General features: G+C 35.7%; 1 protein-coding gene across 1 annotated transcript in view; it reads left to right on the top strand.

Moving 5' to 3' along the window:
* The window catches only part of LOC104532205 (docking protein 6), a gene marked incomplete at both ends in the record, with an annotated part of 63,591 nt that extends 51,262 nt beyond the window's left edge, over positions 1–12,329 (top strand). The window contains one exon of the mRNA XM_010177344.1: positions 12,191–12,329. Within this exon, the coding sequence (XP_010175646.1) occupies positions 12,191–12,329 (139 nt within the window). The remainder of the gene's footprint in view (positions 1–12,190) is intronic.
* Between the last annotated feature and the right edge of the window lie 421 nt (positions 12,330–12,750).

Here is a 12,750-nt window from a genome sequence, read left to right on the forward strand (position 1 = left end):
ACCGCTTTCTGCTTATTTTTCAACCTTTTGTGTGCTTTTTCTGACCTTTTTCTATGTGATTTGATACATGTAATTCTTTGTGATTATTTTATTTTGCAGGACTCTTTTTTTTTCTTTGTTTTTACACTCCTTTTATGCACTTGTACCTTTGCCTACCCACTTACTTGTGTGATAGAAAAGAGTGTCTTTTTTGAGCTAACAAAATTTTACAAAAAAAATTTGGGGGTACTCAAGCCTTTATCCAACTCTTACTTACTTAAACAAACTACAATTGATTTTAGCTATCAGGCTAATGAGAAGTTCTTACAGAGAGTTTTTCCACTGCTGGAAGGACTAACACAAGGATATCATACACAAGTTGGAGTCAGACATGCCAGGTGAATGCAGTGCGAGTTTTTTGATCCATAATAGGCTTGCTGCTGTTTGCAATTGAGAGAACAGGAAAAATCTGTCTACTACACTTCTGCCTGGCTTATATCAAAGAGGAGATGTTAAAGCAAGTGGGAGGGAAGTCATGTTTCCTCTCTAAATTAAATACCATATGTAAGTTCAATTAATGTTTTATACTTACGGTAGGGGCTGTATATTTTCTGCAGTTGTTTTGATGTTATTATTGCACATCCAGTTTCCCACTGAAGACATTATTTGACTGCTTGTGGTTGTATGCATGTCTAGTTAAAGATCAGACCAGAAATGTGACATTCAGCTAAGATCTTCAGTTCTTACTGCCAGCACCTGAGAAATACAGCTTTTCTGTTTTTTTAAACAAATCCCTATCTTGTCTTATCCCTGGTGCTTTTGTTGGTCCCAGGGGTTGCTGCTGTGGCATGCTGCTCCCAAACTGGAATCCACAACCTGCCAGATTTGAGATTAGTGTTGATGAGTCCTTGGATATCATTAGCATATGTTAATTACTCATTAGTATATGTACATAGCATGGTGAGTGTCTCTGGACAGCCCTGTGTGCCCATAATATTTGCATACGACTTCCTGAAAATTCCTCTGTGGCCACAATGGTCAAAGCAGTAGCTCTCATACCTTGAAAATGGAGAGAATTACATTGAAAGAAGACAGAAGAGCTTAAATCCCCATCACAATAAAATCAGGGTGTACTGAAGGTTTCAGAGAGTGACTGACCATAAATGCTTTAAGTGGCCCAAACCATTATTGATGGTACATTTAAAAGCAGAAGAGACAGAAGGGGAACACTTGAAATGCTTATTTTGAAGTAGTCAAAAAGCTCAGCATAGAGTGCTCAGTGTGTTCCTTTCATCGTTTCTTTGCACTTTGTGTGTCCCACTTTTGAAATGAGAGAATGCGGCAGTAGTTTTACATAAACTGGGAAAAGTGATGTTTTGAATACACATTCTAGTTAAGTGTGACTGATTAACTTTCGTTTCCCTGGTTCTATGGTTCCAAACCTGGCTTAATATTTGTTCATTAATAATTTTTACTTCTATTGTCTTGGCATTATTCATCCATCAAAAAATGTTAATTGTATTAGTTCATTCCTGTTCAACCTTTCAGAAATTTTTCCTCCTCTTCTTAAGTGGATATATTCTTACACTTTGATCAAAATACAGGAAATATCTGTTTCCTGTGCTTGCTGTGAAAATAAAAAGGAGAGTAATGACAAAAATACAGTATCTCTCTGCATCATGGTAACTGTGTTGTGTTTCCAACAGCATTCAATACACAGATGAGAAGTTATTGAGGCATTATAGGACAAATCCTCTTGTAGATCATTTTGAACGTAGTCCTGTCTTAAATTCTTCATATGTTTGTTGGTATATGCAAATGCAAAACTGGTTTTTATTAATTCTTTTTAGTTTAACTTTTAGGTTGAGCATGATCAATTGCTCTAAATGTTGTTGGTATATGTGCAAAAGTGCCCAGTGTCATAGCCTTTGAGCACCCCGAGTTCCTCAAAAATTAGGTGAAATGTACAATTATACATATGCAAATTAGTTCCTTGACCATTAACATCTCTTAACTGGTGATTGCCTCCTTCTTACAAAACTCCTCACTTCCTGAGAGAGAGAGGATAAGTAAGTCCAGAGTTGTGTCAGAATTAATTAATTCAGACTCTAGTGAGTATCGCCAAAGAGGATTTCCATCGGCAACTCCCTGGGCAAGGATTAGTCCAAACATAACAGTGGCTTTAGGACTCCAAAAGGAAAAAAAAAAGAAGAAAAAAAAGACCCTGGGACACTAGGTTTGATTGCTTCTGTTGTAGTAAGTAGTGATGTGATGCCACAGGCTCCTGTATTATTACACTATCATTTATTTTAACCAGTAATGGCCTTATTTAGGTTTTATATCTAACTTTTATGTATTGGTCAAAGTCAACTATATTCATGTAGATTAATGCTGCTTCAGCAGTGTTCTGCTACTAAAGACAATAAGAGAAACTGAGTAATATTTTTATGGGGTGTGTTTGTCCACATTGGGGAATAACAGTTCTTAATAGGGTGGCAGAAGTCTTGTGGCAAATATCTGTATTTGGATATGACACCAGCTTTCAGGACTTGGAACTTATATGCCTCTTATTCAAAGGTGAGATGAAAAATAATAGCCAAACCATGATAAGTAAAAAGTTTTAATAAAAAAAATGTAGCTATTTGTAGTCTTTGCAATATCTGTATTTTTAATTGGTCTGCCATAACTGCAGCTTCTGTGCTAAAATGATAAAATATATGAGTTCTTGGTTTATCTTTCACAGAGCTGGTAAGAATATGTACTTGTCTAAGACACTGTTCAATAGCATTTCATCTTTATCAACAAGACCTAAGCTTTAAAAACCAACAGAAATAATTACCGAACAACATTTTAATGTTTGTTCTATTACTTAAACTGTCAAAAATGCTAACATCTTGTGTATGTAAGAACATATCAACAATTGATTTTTATTATCCTTTCTTTGTTTTTTATAAATTCCCTTTTTGTGTACTATATGTGATTACTTTTTTTTTTCAAAAAATGTTAAAGAGTCAAAATTCTCCATAAAGCGGGTTGTTTTGCATATAGATGTGCATTAATTACCTACACTGATTTCTGAAACAATATGAACTGTATACTGACACAAGAGGGTATTTTGCATGTGCAACCTAGAATCCTTCTTACTTAGAGGTGAAAAAGCACAAACAGCACAGTTCAATCTTCCCTATCAAAATGCCTAGGTCATGTTTTATGAAACTAGTCTATAAGCAGGAAATGACAAAAAAATGTAGTTCTAGTCATAGTGAAGTATTGGAATTCAACTTAGACTCCAGAATACCATTTCTCTTATTGACTATAGTTTAGTTTCTAGGGTCTAAGAAATAGAAAACAGAGCCTCTGCGCAGCATGTTTACCTTTGCCTATGGGTATAATTACATGCCAATCTCCACATTCTACCTTTTATGCATGACTTTATTGAAGTCAACTTTTCTGGTTTTTTATACTGTAACTAGTATTGAGAATGAGTTCCTGTCTTTAACTCTTCAGCAGTAGTTACATTTATTCTGATATATCACAGTAATTAATATAAATAAGAACACTTTAATGAGAATAAATGGGAAAGCTTGGTAGCAACCAAATAAAAGTTGTCTGAAACAAATTCCAGACAGAATCCTCCTTATCAAAACTAAACCTTGGAAAAAAAAGTAAAAACCATTTTTTTCCACTGTCTTATGATGGACGGGGATAAACCTGGTGGAAATGAATTAGAGAATTACAGTGCTAGTGGACAATCATTTATATAGTCCAGAGAAAGACACAGCCTTCTTTCTGCACTTCCATTAAGCAAAAAGTGGAAAGCATCTGACATGCAAGAATGAGTTATTGTCCCTAAAGCTTTAGCAGTGTTATATATGCCCCACTGGTCTAAACGTGCTTTCACAGAGGGCAATGCAGAGACAGCGATTGTAGAGGCAGAACAGGCAATGAGAAGAAAAAATATCCCAAGAGGCATAATTATCACTAGTACTGTACAGAAATATCTCCCATCTGACAAAAGAAATAAAAACATGTTTTTGTGAGAAAATTTTTGTTTATGTTATATTATACTACTTAAATTGTTGTTTGGTCTAGGCAGAAAAAAAAAAAATCTTCTCATGAAAAAACACTATTCACACAAAAAGTCCCCCTTTTAGAGGGGAAATTTGTAGGGTAATGCATCTCTGTTCAGAAAGACGCAGATTTTCATCCGACTAGAACATAAGATTTTTGTTACCATGACTGCATATAATATCTTAAAAAGATGTGCAACTATCACTTGGAAAGTATTAAGGTCCTCTAGGAAATATTGGAGAAAGACTTTAGAATCATAGAATCATAGTGGTTGGAAAAGACCTTTAAGACCACCGAGTCCAGCCATAAACCTAACGCTACCAATCCCATCTCTAAGCCATGTCCCTAAGCACCTCATCTACCTGTCTTTTAAATACTGCCAGGGATGGTGACTCCACCACTTCCCTGGGCAGCCTGTTCCAATGTTTGACTACCCTTTCTGTGAAGAAATGTTTCCTAATATCTAACCTAAACTTTCCCTGATGCAACCTGTAGCCATTTCCTCTCGTTCTGTCACCCTCTCGTTCTGTTACCTGGGAGAAGAGACTAACACCCACCTCTCTACAACCTCCCTTCAAGTAGTTGTAGAGAGCAAACAGGTCTCCCCTCAGCCTCCTCTTCTCCAGACTAAACAACCCCAGCTCCCTCAGCCGCTCCTCATAAGACTTGTTCTCCAAGCCCTTCACCAGCTTTGTTGCCCTTCTTTGGACACACTTCAGAGCCTCAATGTCTCTCTTGTATCGGGGCCTAAAACTGAACACAGTACTCAAGGTGCAGCCTCATCAATGCCGAACACAAGGGGACAATAAATTTCCCTACTCCTCTATTCCTGATACAGGCCAGGATGCTGTTGGACTTCTTGGCCACCTGGGCACACTGCTGGCTCATGTTCAGCTGGCTGTCTACCAGCACCCCCAGGTCCTTTTCTGCTGGGTAGGTCTTTGTAGTCCTCATGAGTTGCTTCTCCCGTCTTCCATAGATCATAAACTCTCTGTTTTTTTCCTGAGCTCCAGCCTAAGCTCTCTGTTCAGCGCTGGATTCCTCTGAGTGCTAGCACTCAGCTACCTGGGAGCAAATCACCATCACTCATTTTTGCTTCATCTCTGAGCATTTTCCTTCTCAGAACTGCAATATGTTACCATAAATGGTCTTAATAGGAAAGCTGCTTTGATGGAATGAGGGATCCTTTAGTTCCTTTAGTTGAAAACACAGGATGACTCAAGAAATAAAAAATCTGACCTTGAACAAATCTTCAGGGTTAAGCTCCATGATCAATTTACTGAGCCATATCAGACGTATGGTAATACTCCATGCTCCCAGTATTAACTCAGACCAAATTCAAGGAGGTTCCACATGAAAGAAAGCTAATTTAAGATTAAACACTTCTATCTATATCTCATGAGCATGTGCAAGAACAGTGGAAAGTTACTCACTTCAGCTGAAGTGCAATAACATGACAATAAATCACAGAATAATAGAATCATAGAAGCATTTGGTTGGAAAAGACCTTTGAGATCATTGAGTCCAACCATACCTATCCACTACTAAATCATATCTCTGAGCACCTCACCTACCCATCTTTTAAATACCTCCAAGGATGATGAGTCAACCACTTCCCTAGGTGGCCCATTCCAATGCCTCATAACCCTTTCAGTGAACAATTTTTTCTTGATATCCAATCTGAACCTTCCTTGGCACAACTTGAGGCAACTTGAGGAATATCTGTAGTCAGCAATTAGCAGATATCATGCATAATTACTGTTTGATCTTGTATATTCTTGCTAGTAAATATTCATCATTAAGGGGGGCAGGCAGATGCCTCATGTATCAGATAATTTTCATAATTTGCTTCTCATATCGTAAAATCACCAGGGTGCCTGTTTGATGCTCTGGATAAAACTCTGAAGTTCTGATGGCAAAGCATGGCAATCTAACTCATTATTCATGTAGGGTGTGAGTAGCAGGCCACACTCAGAAGATTTAGATGGTCTGTGTATGCTTATTTTGGATGTTGCCTTTTGTATCATCGTTGTGCTTCATGTTGGCGACCTTCATTTCTCTTTCACAGGTTTTTCAAAGGACATTTTCCCCCCTTTCACAGATCTTGTCCGAACTTTAGATCTTTCTAACCATGTCTACTGTCAAAGTTCTATACGTGAATTAATTGCACTTTGTGCACATTTTCCATTAGTTGTCTTCTCTCTGTTTCACCCATAGAAGTTTCCTAGGTCCGATACATATCCTATTTATGTGGTTATGTCACCAAATATATCTGTTCTTTGCTTGCTTTATTTTAAGTTAGGATTCTTATCAAGATTTTCCTATTTCTTCCTGAGTTTTTCTATCCTTTCAACATAGAAGTTGGCTTAAAATTTTATAAAAACCTCCATAGTTTATTTTACAGTTTTTTGATAAGTATTCCTAGGTATTAAGGAAGCTTTTTTATTTAAATATGAGAGTTTATTTGCTTTCCTTGCCTTTTTTTCTCCCCCCTCAGGAAACAGCTTTTGGAGGAGGCAAGCTAGCATGTGTTGGAGGCTGGAGTGAGCAAAGAATCTGGACCCTCAGGGCAGCTTTGCATTAAATTCTTAGTGAGGTCCATGTTAGCTACCCTATCTTTAGTTTATGCTCTGTGTAACGTCCTTGCATACAAAGAACAAACAGGATTTCTGTCAAAATGGCTTAGCTCAAGTTGAGATAACAAACAAGGAAAGAACAGAAGTTAGATGGTCACAAGAAAGATAATGTTTGTGTGTCTCTTCTGATAATCTAATTAAATTGCAGGAAAAATTGCTAGTATCCAACACTTTTTAGAAAATCAAAGCTGTAGTAACACAAATGTCTCAGTTCAGAGTTAAATATTGCATACCAATTAGTTCTTTCTTGAGCGACAGCCACAGCTTCAAGGCTTGAAAGAAAGGCCAACTTTTATTTACTGCTCATCTTGTGACAGTTATAGGTCTGGTCCCATAAGTAGCACCTTCTTCAACATACAGGAAGCAAGTATTAGCTAACTTCATTTCTGGACCTTGAAGTGTCTGAGTAAACAACATTTTCACATTCAGTGCAGAGTAAGCAAGGTAGCTTTTAGCACTCTGATTACTGAACAATACCTATTAGTGATCTGTTCTCATTTAAAAATTTAAAGTCTATTTTTATTTAATGAACTAGAAATCCTAAACTAGAGTAATAGTAATTTATTATGCATTAGTTACTAATAGCTATAGTTAATAATAGTAATTAGTTATTAATAGTAAATTTTGGAAATTATTTTTTCCGTGCCTTTTTGAGAATGCTTAACTTTTTTTAGTTATTTGTATGTAGTTTTATATGCTTCTGAGTAACGAATTTACAAATCAGCTACTATTTCTTTAATGTTAAATTATTTGTGGGTAAAAAATCATTCAAACCCATTAAAAATCAGATTTAGATATATGAAGATCTAAAAATTTTCTAATTACAATTGCCATTTATCCTTTATTTTAAAACACGGACTTATAGCAGACATTGTTTCTGAGCATCTCAATTTTCAGACAACCTTCATTATTTTGAAAATGCATTTTACCTTTAACCAAAACAGTGAAATGAGGCCGAGTTGTCAAATTCTTGTCCTCTCATTCGGTCGCTCAATGTTGCACTGTTAAACTTTAAAAATATTTCAACCATGACATGAGAGCATGAACCTCTATTTGGGAAAAAGTACCATAAGTAAATGGTGGTCACATCAAGTCAACAACGTTTTCTTTTTGAAGGGAATTCTGCAAGGTTAATATATAATATTGATTCTGCCCTAAAAGACTGAAGTTACTGTAGTTAGTAGAGGCAGTGGGAAACCATTGTGTGAATTTGGGAAATGTTGAAAAAAAACTAGCAATACTAGTGGGAAAATCTCTTTTGCTTGAACAGAAACCCTACCTCTGAGTAACAGGAAGAACTTTCATTGTTGATCTCTGAATCCATTTTGTCCTGGGTCACAAGCTTAGCTCTCACCTTCTCCCTATTCCTTTCCCTGGCTCTTGAGCCAGATCTACTAACAATGGTGGTTGTGAAAAGCTGTGGCAGTATTTTAAGAAGTGAAAAATTTATGATGATTTGCAACACTGTTTATCTACGGGTTTCATTATCTGCCCTGTTATATAATTCTGTAATAATACAGAAAAAAATGCACTTTCCTATTTCAGTCAAAGAAAGAACTTCATACATTTTAATGCATTGAATCCTTAAATATCCTAAAGCATAGGTTAATGACATTCTTGTTTTAAAGTTGGAAAACACAGAAATAGAGAAGCTAACATCAGCATTTTTCAAGCATCTGCAGACTGTTAATTCTCTCATAAAAAAATTAAAGTATACAACATCAGTGAAATTTTGTGACAGTGAAGGTCATACTGAGTAGGTTGCATAGCAGCACGTAACCGTGAAAGGATTAGGAAAAGAGATTCATACCTTTTGTCTTTTCTCTAAAATGGTTCCAGGACATGTAAAAATTATGAAGATGTTAATAAATTGATGTAAAATTATAATCAAATTTCTGTTTAAGTATCAAAAATGCAGAAAACTATTCTGCAGAGAAGCAAAAAGTAATACTTATGACAAGTTTTGATCTACACTTTGGAAAAGGTAATTTTTCATTTTAAAAGCTTGGTAGAAAACATAGGGTTTTAAAGGTTTTAAGAAAAATTGCAAGCAGGAATTATTTGATTGATTTTAAAATATAATTCATAGTAACCAAAAAAGGATGCATCTAAACAACTCTGTGTGCTTTGAACACAGAGAAATTTGAATTTACCTACAGTTATTTCACTTTCAGTCATAATAAAGCAACACATTAACAAGGGTAAGCCTAAAAATGTTGCTTTAAATGGACAGTTATCTGGCATCAAGTAGAGGCTGTAGAGAAAACAGTTTATTTGTTCTGCTGACTATGTTCTGGCTGTAAATAGAACAAGTGTGTTTCAGCTCATGGGCTTGTCTCTTCCCGTTGGCCAGATGAGTAACTGTCCTCTGTTTTTTCAGCAAAATTCTTAAGCTTAGGAGAACACACTTATCCCTTTCCCTGTCCCCATCTCCATCATGCTTAGGAGTGCTTCTATTTTAGTTTGTATTTCCTTGTCCCAGAAAGACTGAAACTAATACTAAAACATGCTGCAGCACTTGGTGTCATAACTAGAATAACAGAAAATAGAAAAAAAATACTAGAAGATATTAGACTAGACTAGAAGGTCTAAACTCAGATTTTAATCTGAGTAAAGCAATAACATCCTGAGGAGCCAAACAGGAAAACTTCACTATGGCAAAGGAATTCATTTCTTTGGGAGACAGATTACTAATCAAATTTAGAAATGGAAGAAAGAGAGTTTTATTCTAACGATTTTTGCTTTTACAGAGGTCAGACATACAGGTACTGACTGCTTCGTTCTGTGGGCCTTTAAGCCCTGTTAAACTTCAAAGTGAGTGAGGGCCATTCAGCACTTTAAAAAAATTATACTCATAACTCTCTTCCACCTCCAGTTTTGAGTGGCTATGTGCATATCATCCATCGTTAACTAGGGAAGCCCACAATCTGGACACGGGAAGATTGCCATCAGTGGGTTTCTGAGGTTGGCATGACACGTCCACCATGGTCACCTGATGCAGTTGGGCAGCAGGGCCCCACAGCACTGTCCTGGGTGGTGGGTGAGGTGTGGGGTGGTGATGCCACAGCCTGGAGCACTGCCTCCAGTCAGACTCACACAAGTGGTACAGACCCTGATCCCATCAGCAGTGGTGGTGGTTAGGCTTTTCTCAGTCAAAAGAAGCAGCTTAACTCCTGAATCTTAATCACATCCTGTTGGCTGCTTCCTTCTTTTTATCCCTGTAGGATTTTTCATCCTCTGAAACCCACAAAAAGATCATATTTTGCTTCAGTTTCTGAAACCTCGTCATTTTTTCCAGACTTTCCATTTCACGCTGTTTGAATTTTATTAAGATCTCTTTACACAAAAGCAGAGTATCAGCTATATGATGCCCTGAGGGATCTGAAAAGCTGTTGCTATAATGTCGCAAAACTCTGGAGACATATTATTTCTACCAGAAGCTCTTTGGAGGATTGTGGCTAAGGATATAAAATATCTTAAATGTTTACAGCAGGGATCTTGATCTCTGTTGGAATTTAATACAAACTTTTTTTAAAAAAAATCTATTAATTGGCACATCATATTAATAATGATTAAATAATACCCCTCTACAAAGTGGACTGCATTTTATAGGTATATATATATATATATCTTGGGATGGAGAAGACTGTTTTTATTCCAGAATTATGGATACTATCTATACGGATAATATCATGAATCATCTATTCTTAAGACTATGACTTTCTTTTCATCACCTCAGTTGATCATTACTAAGTATTTTAACCAGATATTTTCCAGAAGCACTTCTGTTTTATCTGTTTCTGCCTCCAACACTTTCTGTTCTTCCCAAACACAGCCAGGCATAAATTCTGTATAGGAGGCTCGTCAAAGCACATCTCTTCAGTGAACAGGAAAAGATTTTGGAAGTGTTAATAAGGTTTTATTTTCACTGGTTAGCCTTGAAATCAAAACTAACTGCTGAACTCTCAGAAGTCTCTTATATAACACAATAGTCCTGTTCAGATAAGGTTTGAAATAAAAATGTGTAGGAAGATGTATTCTAATTTGACAAAAACATAAGTCTTATGAAGAAAAACATTATGTTTTCAAAAAGTTGTAATAAAATAGTGTGTGTGTGTATGCATGCATGCAATATAGCAGGAGACATTTAAATTATTATTTATTTAAAACAGTATAGATGTATATGTTCATTTGAAGGGAAAATATTTTGTAAAATTTAATGTGTGTATAATCATACAGAATCTGGGATGCAAATTCTAAGGATACTAGATATTTAAAAACCTGTTAGAATGTTAGACTATTAGTGACAATTTTTTTTTTTTTTTTTCTAAAAAGCTTTGTAATTCTGTATGTCTTCATCTTTCTGGGGCTATGCAGAAGGTGCTGGGATATTAAAAAAATTAGATGTCCTTAAAGATGATATAAACAACCAAAACATTGAGGAATCTGATATTTTAAGCCAAATAAAAAATTTCATATTTTTGCAGGATATTATGCAGCCCTGACTCAAGTCAAAAATTTTCTGTCACAGATAACTGCAAATCTTTAAAGGAAGTATCAGACCAAATAAAAAGGATTTTTTCATTCAATTTCTAAAATTACACGAATTCTATAAAAATACAGAAATCAGATACTGGTAATATAATGGAACTACTAACATAAATATTCTGAATTGCACCAGTGTTTGACATATTATATATCCTTGAAGTAATAGTCACTCAATAATCTAACATTGTTGTCTATTCACTCCTAGCCCTTTTTGTCATTGTGTTTACTGTGTACCACTCTTCTTCCTCAGAATAATCCCACAACAATATAACAGATAAGGATAACAGCAGTTGCTATCTCAAAAGAAGAAAGTAAATTTTAATTCTGGATTGTTTTTTTCACTATTTAATCATTTTATACTGCAGAAATGCTGTTCCTATTATCAAACAGACTGAAAGGCTTTTGTAATTATCAAGATAGTTTTAGACACTGCCTCAAATAAATGTACTAACAAAGACAGTTATGATTTAACCCTCTTAATGCTGTCTTTCGATACAGCTTCTTGATAGTGATTAACCATAATAGCATTTTTAATTGGTCAATGTTCTCTTAAAATGTCAATTTTTCAGAGTTATGAGGTGCTATATACTCTGGCATCAACTGATTAAGAGCAGTAAATTTAGCTCCTACTTACCAGTGCAGACATTTAAGACAATGCCATAAATAGCTGACTGTATTACCTCAACTTTTTATTCTATGATAAAACTTCTTTTTCACTATCCAGAAGGTGATTAAAACTGAATTTAAAGGTTATGTTCATGAAGTTCTGCACATCTCTTGGAATATGTCTCTCTCAATGGTAAAAATAACTGTGGATTTTCAGAATCCCAGAGTCTAACTACAAAAGTCGGCAATTTCTACTGCAAGGTGTGCACTATTTCTAGCAGTCAGATAAAAATTACATAGTGCTTTTTTTTTTTTTTTTTTCCTTCCATTCTGTTTAAATCTTACTGCAGGATGTGTGACACGGGAGAAGGGCTGTTCACCTTTCAGACACGAGAAGGGGAAATGATATATCAGAAAGTCCATTCTGCAACACTGGCAATAGCAGAGCAACATGAAAGATTAATGTTGGAGATGGAGCAGAAGGCACGGGTAAGGTCCTTTCACCAAAATCTTTAAACTTACAAAAACTGGTGATGAACAAAAGAAGTGTGGAGTAATGGCAGTCAATGGATTCAGACGTAATAATGATATTAGCTGTGTGTCTAAGACAAAGCAGACTTAATGTGTTTTCATGGTCATGGGATTTTCAGCATGTGCTATATCTGTTGTTGGTGTCTTTTTGGAATGGTGCATACCATTAAACCATACATGATTACCCTCCTGAAAATTGTGGCTCTGTTACTCAAAGATTAAACCTTTAGCTAGTCAGCTGAGTTGACTGTTGATGAATTAGTGTTATTTGCTCCTCAGGGCCTCACAGGTGGAAAAAAAAAAAATCCAGTATATACTCTCCCAGGTGACAGCAGACATGTTCTATTTTTCTTAACGCCCGAAACAAATTACTTTCCCT

Source organism: Antrostomus carolinensis, unplaced genomic scaffold (assembly GCF_000700745.2).
Source record: "Antrostomus carolinensis isolate BGI_N321 unplaced genomic scaffold, ASM70074v2 scaffold15161, whole genome shotgun sequence".
Classification (NCBI taxonomy): domain Eukaryota; kingdom Metazoa; phylum Chordata; class Aves; order Caprimulgiformes; family Caprimulgidae; genus Antrostomus; species Antrostomus carolinensis.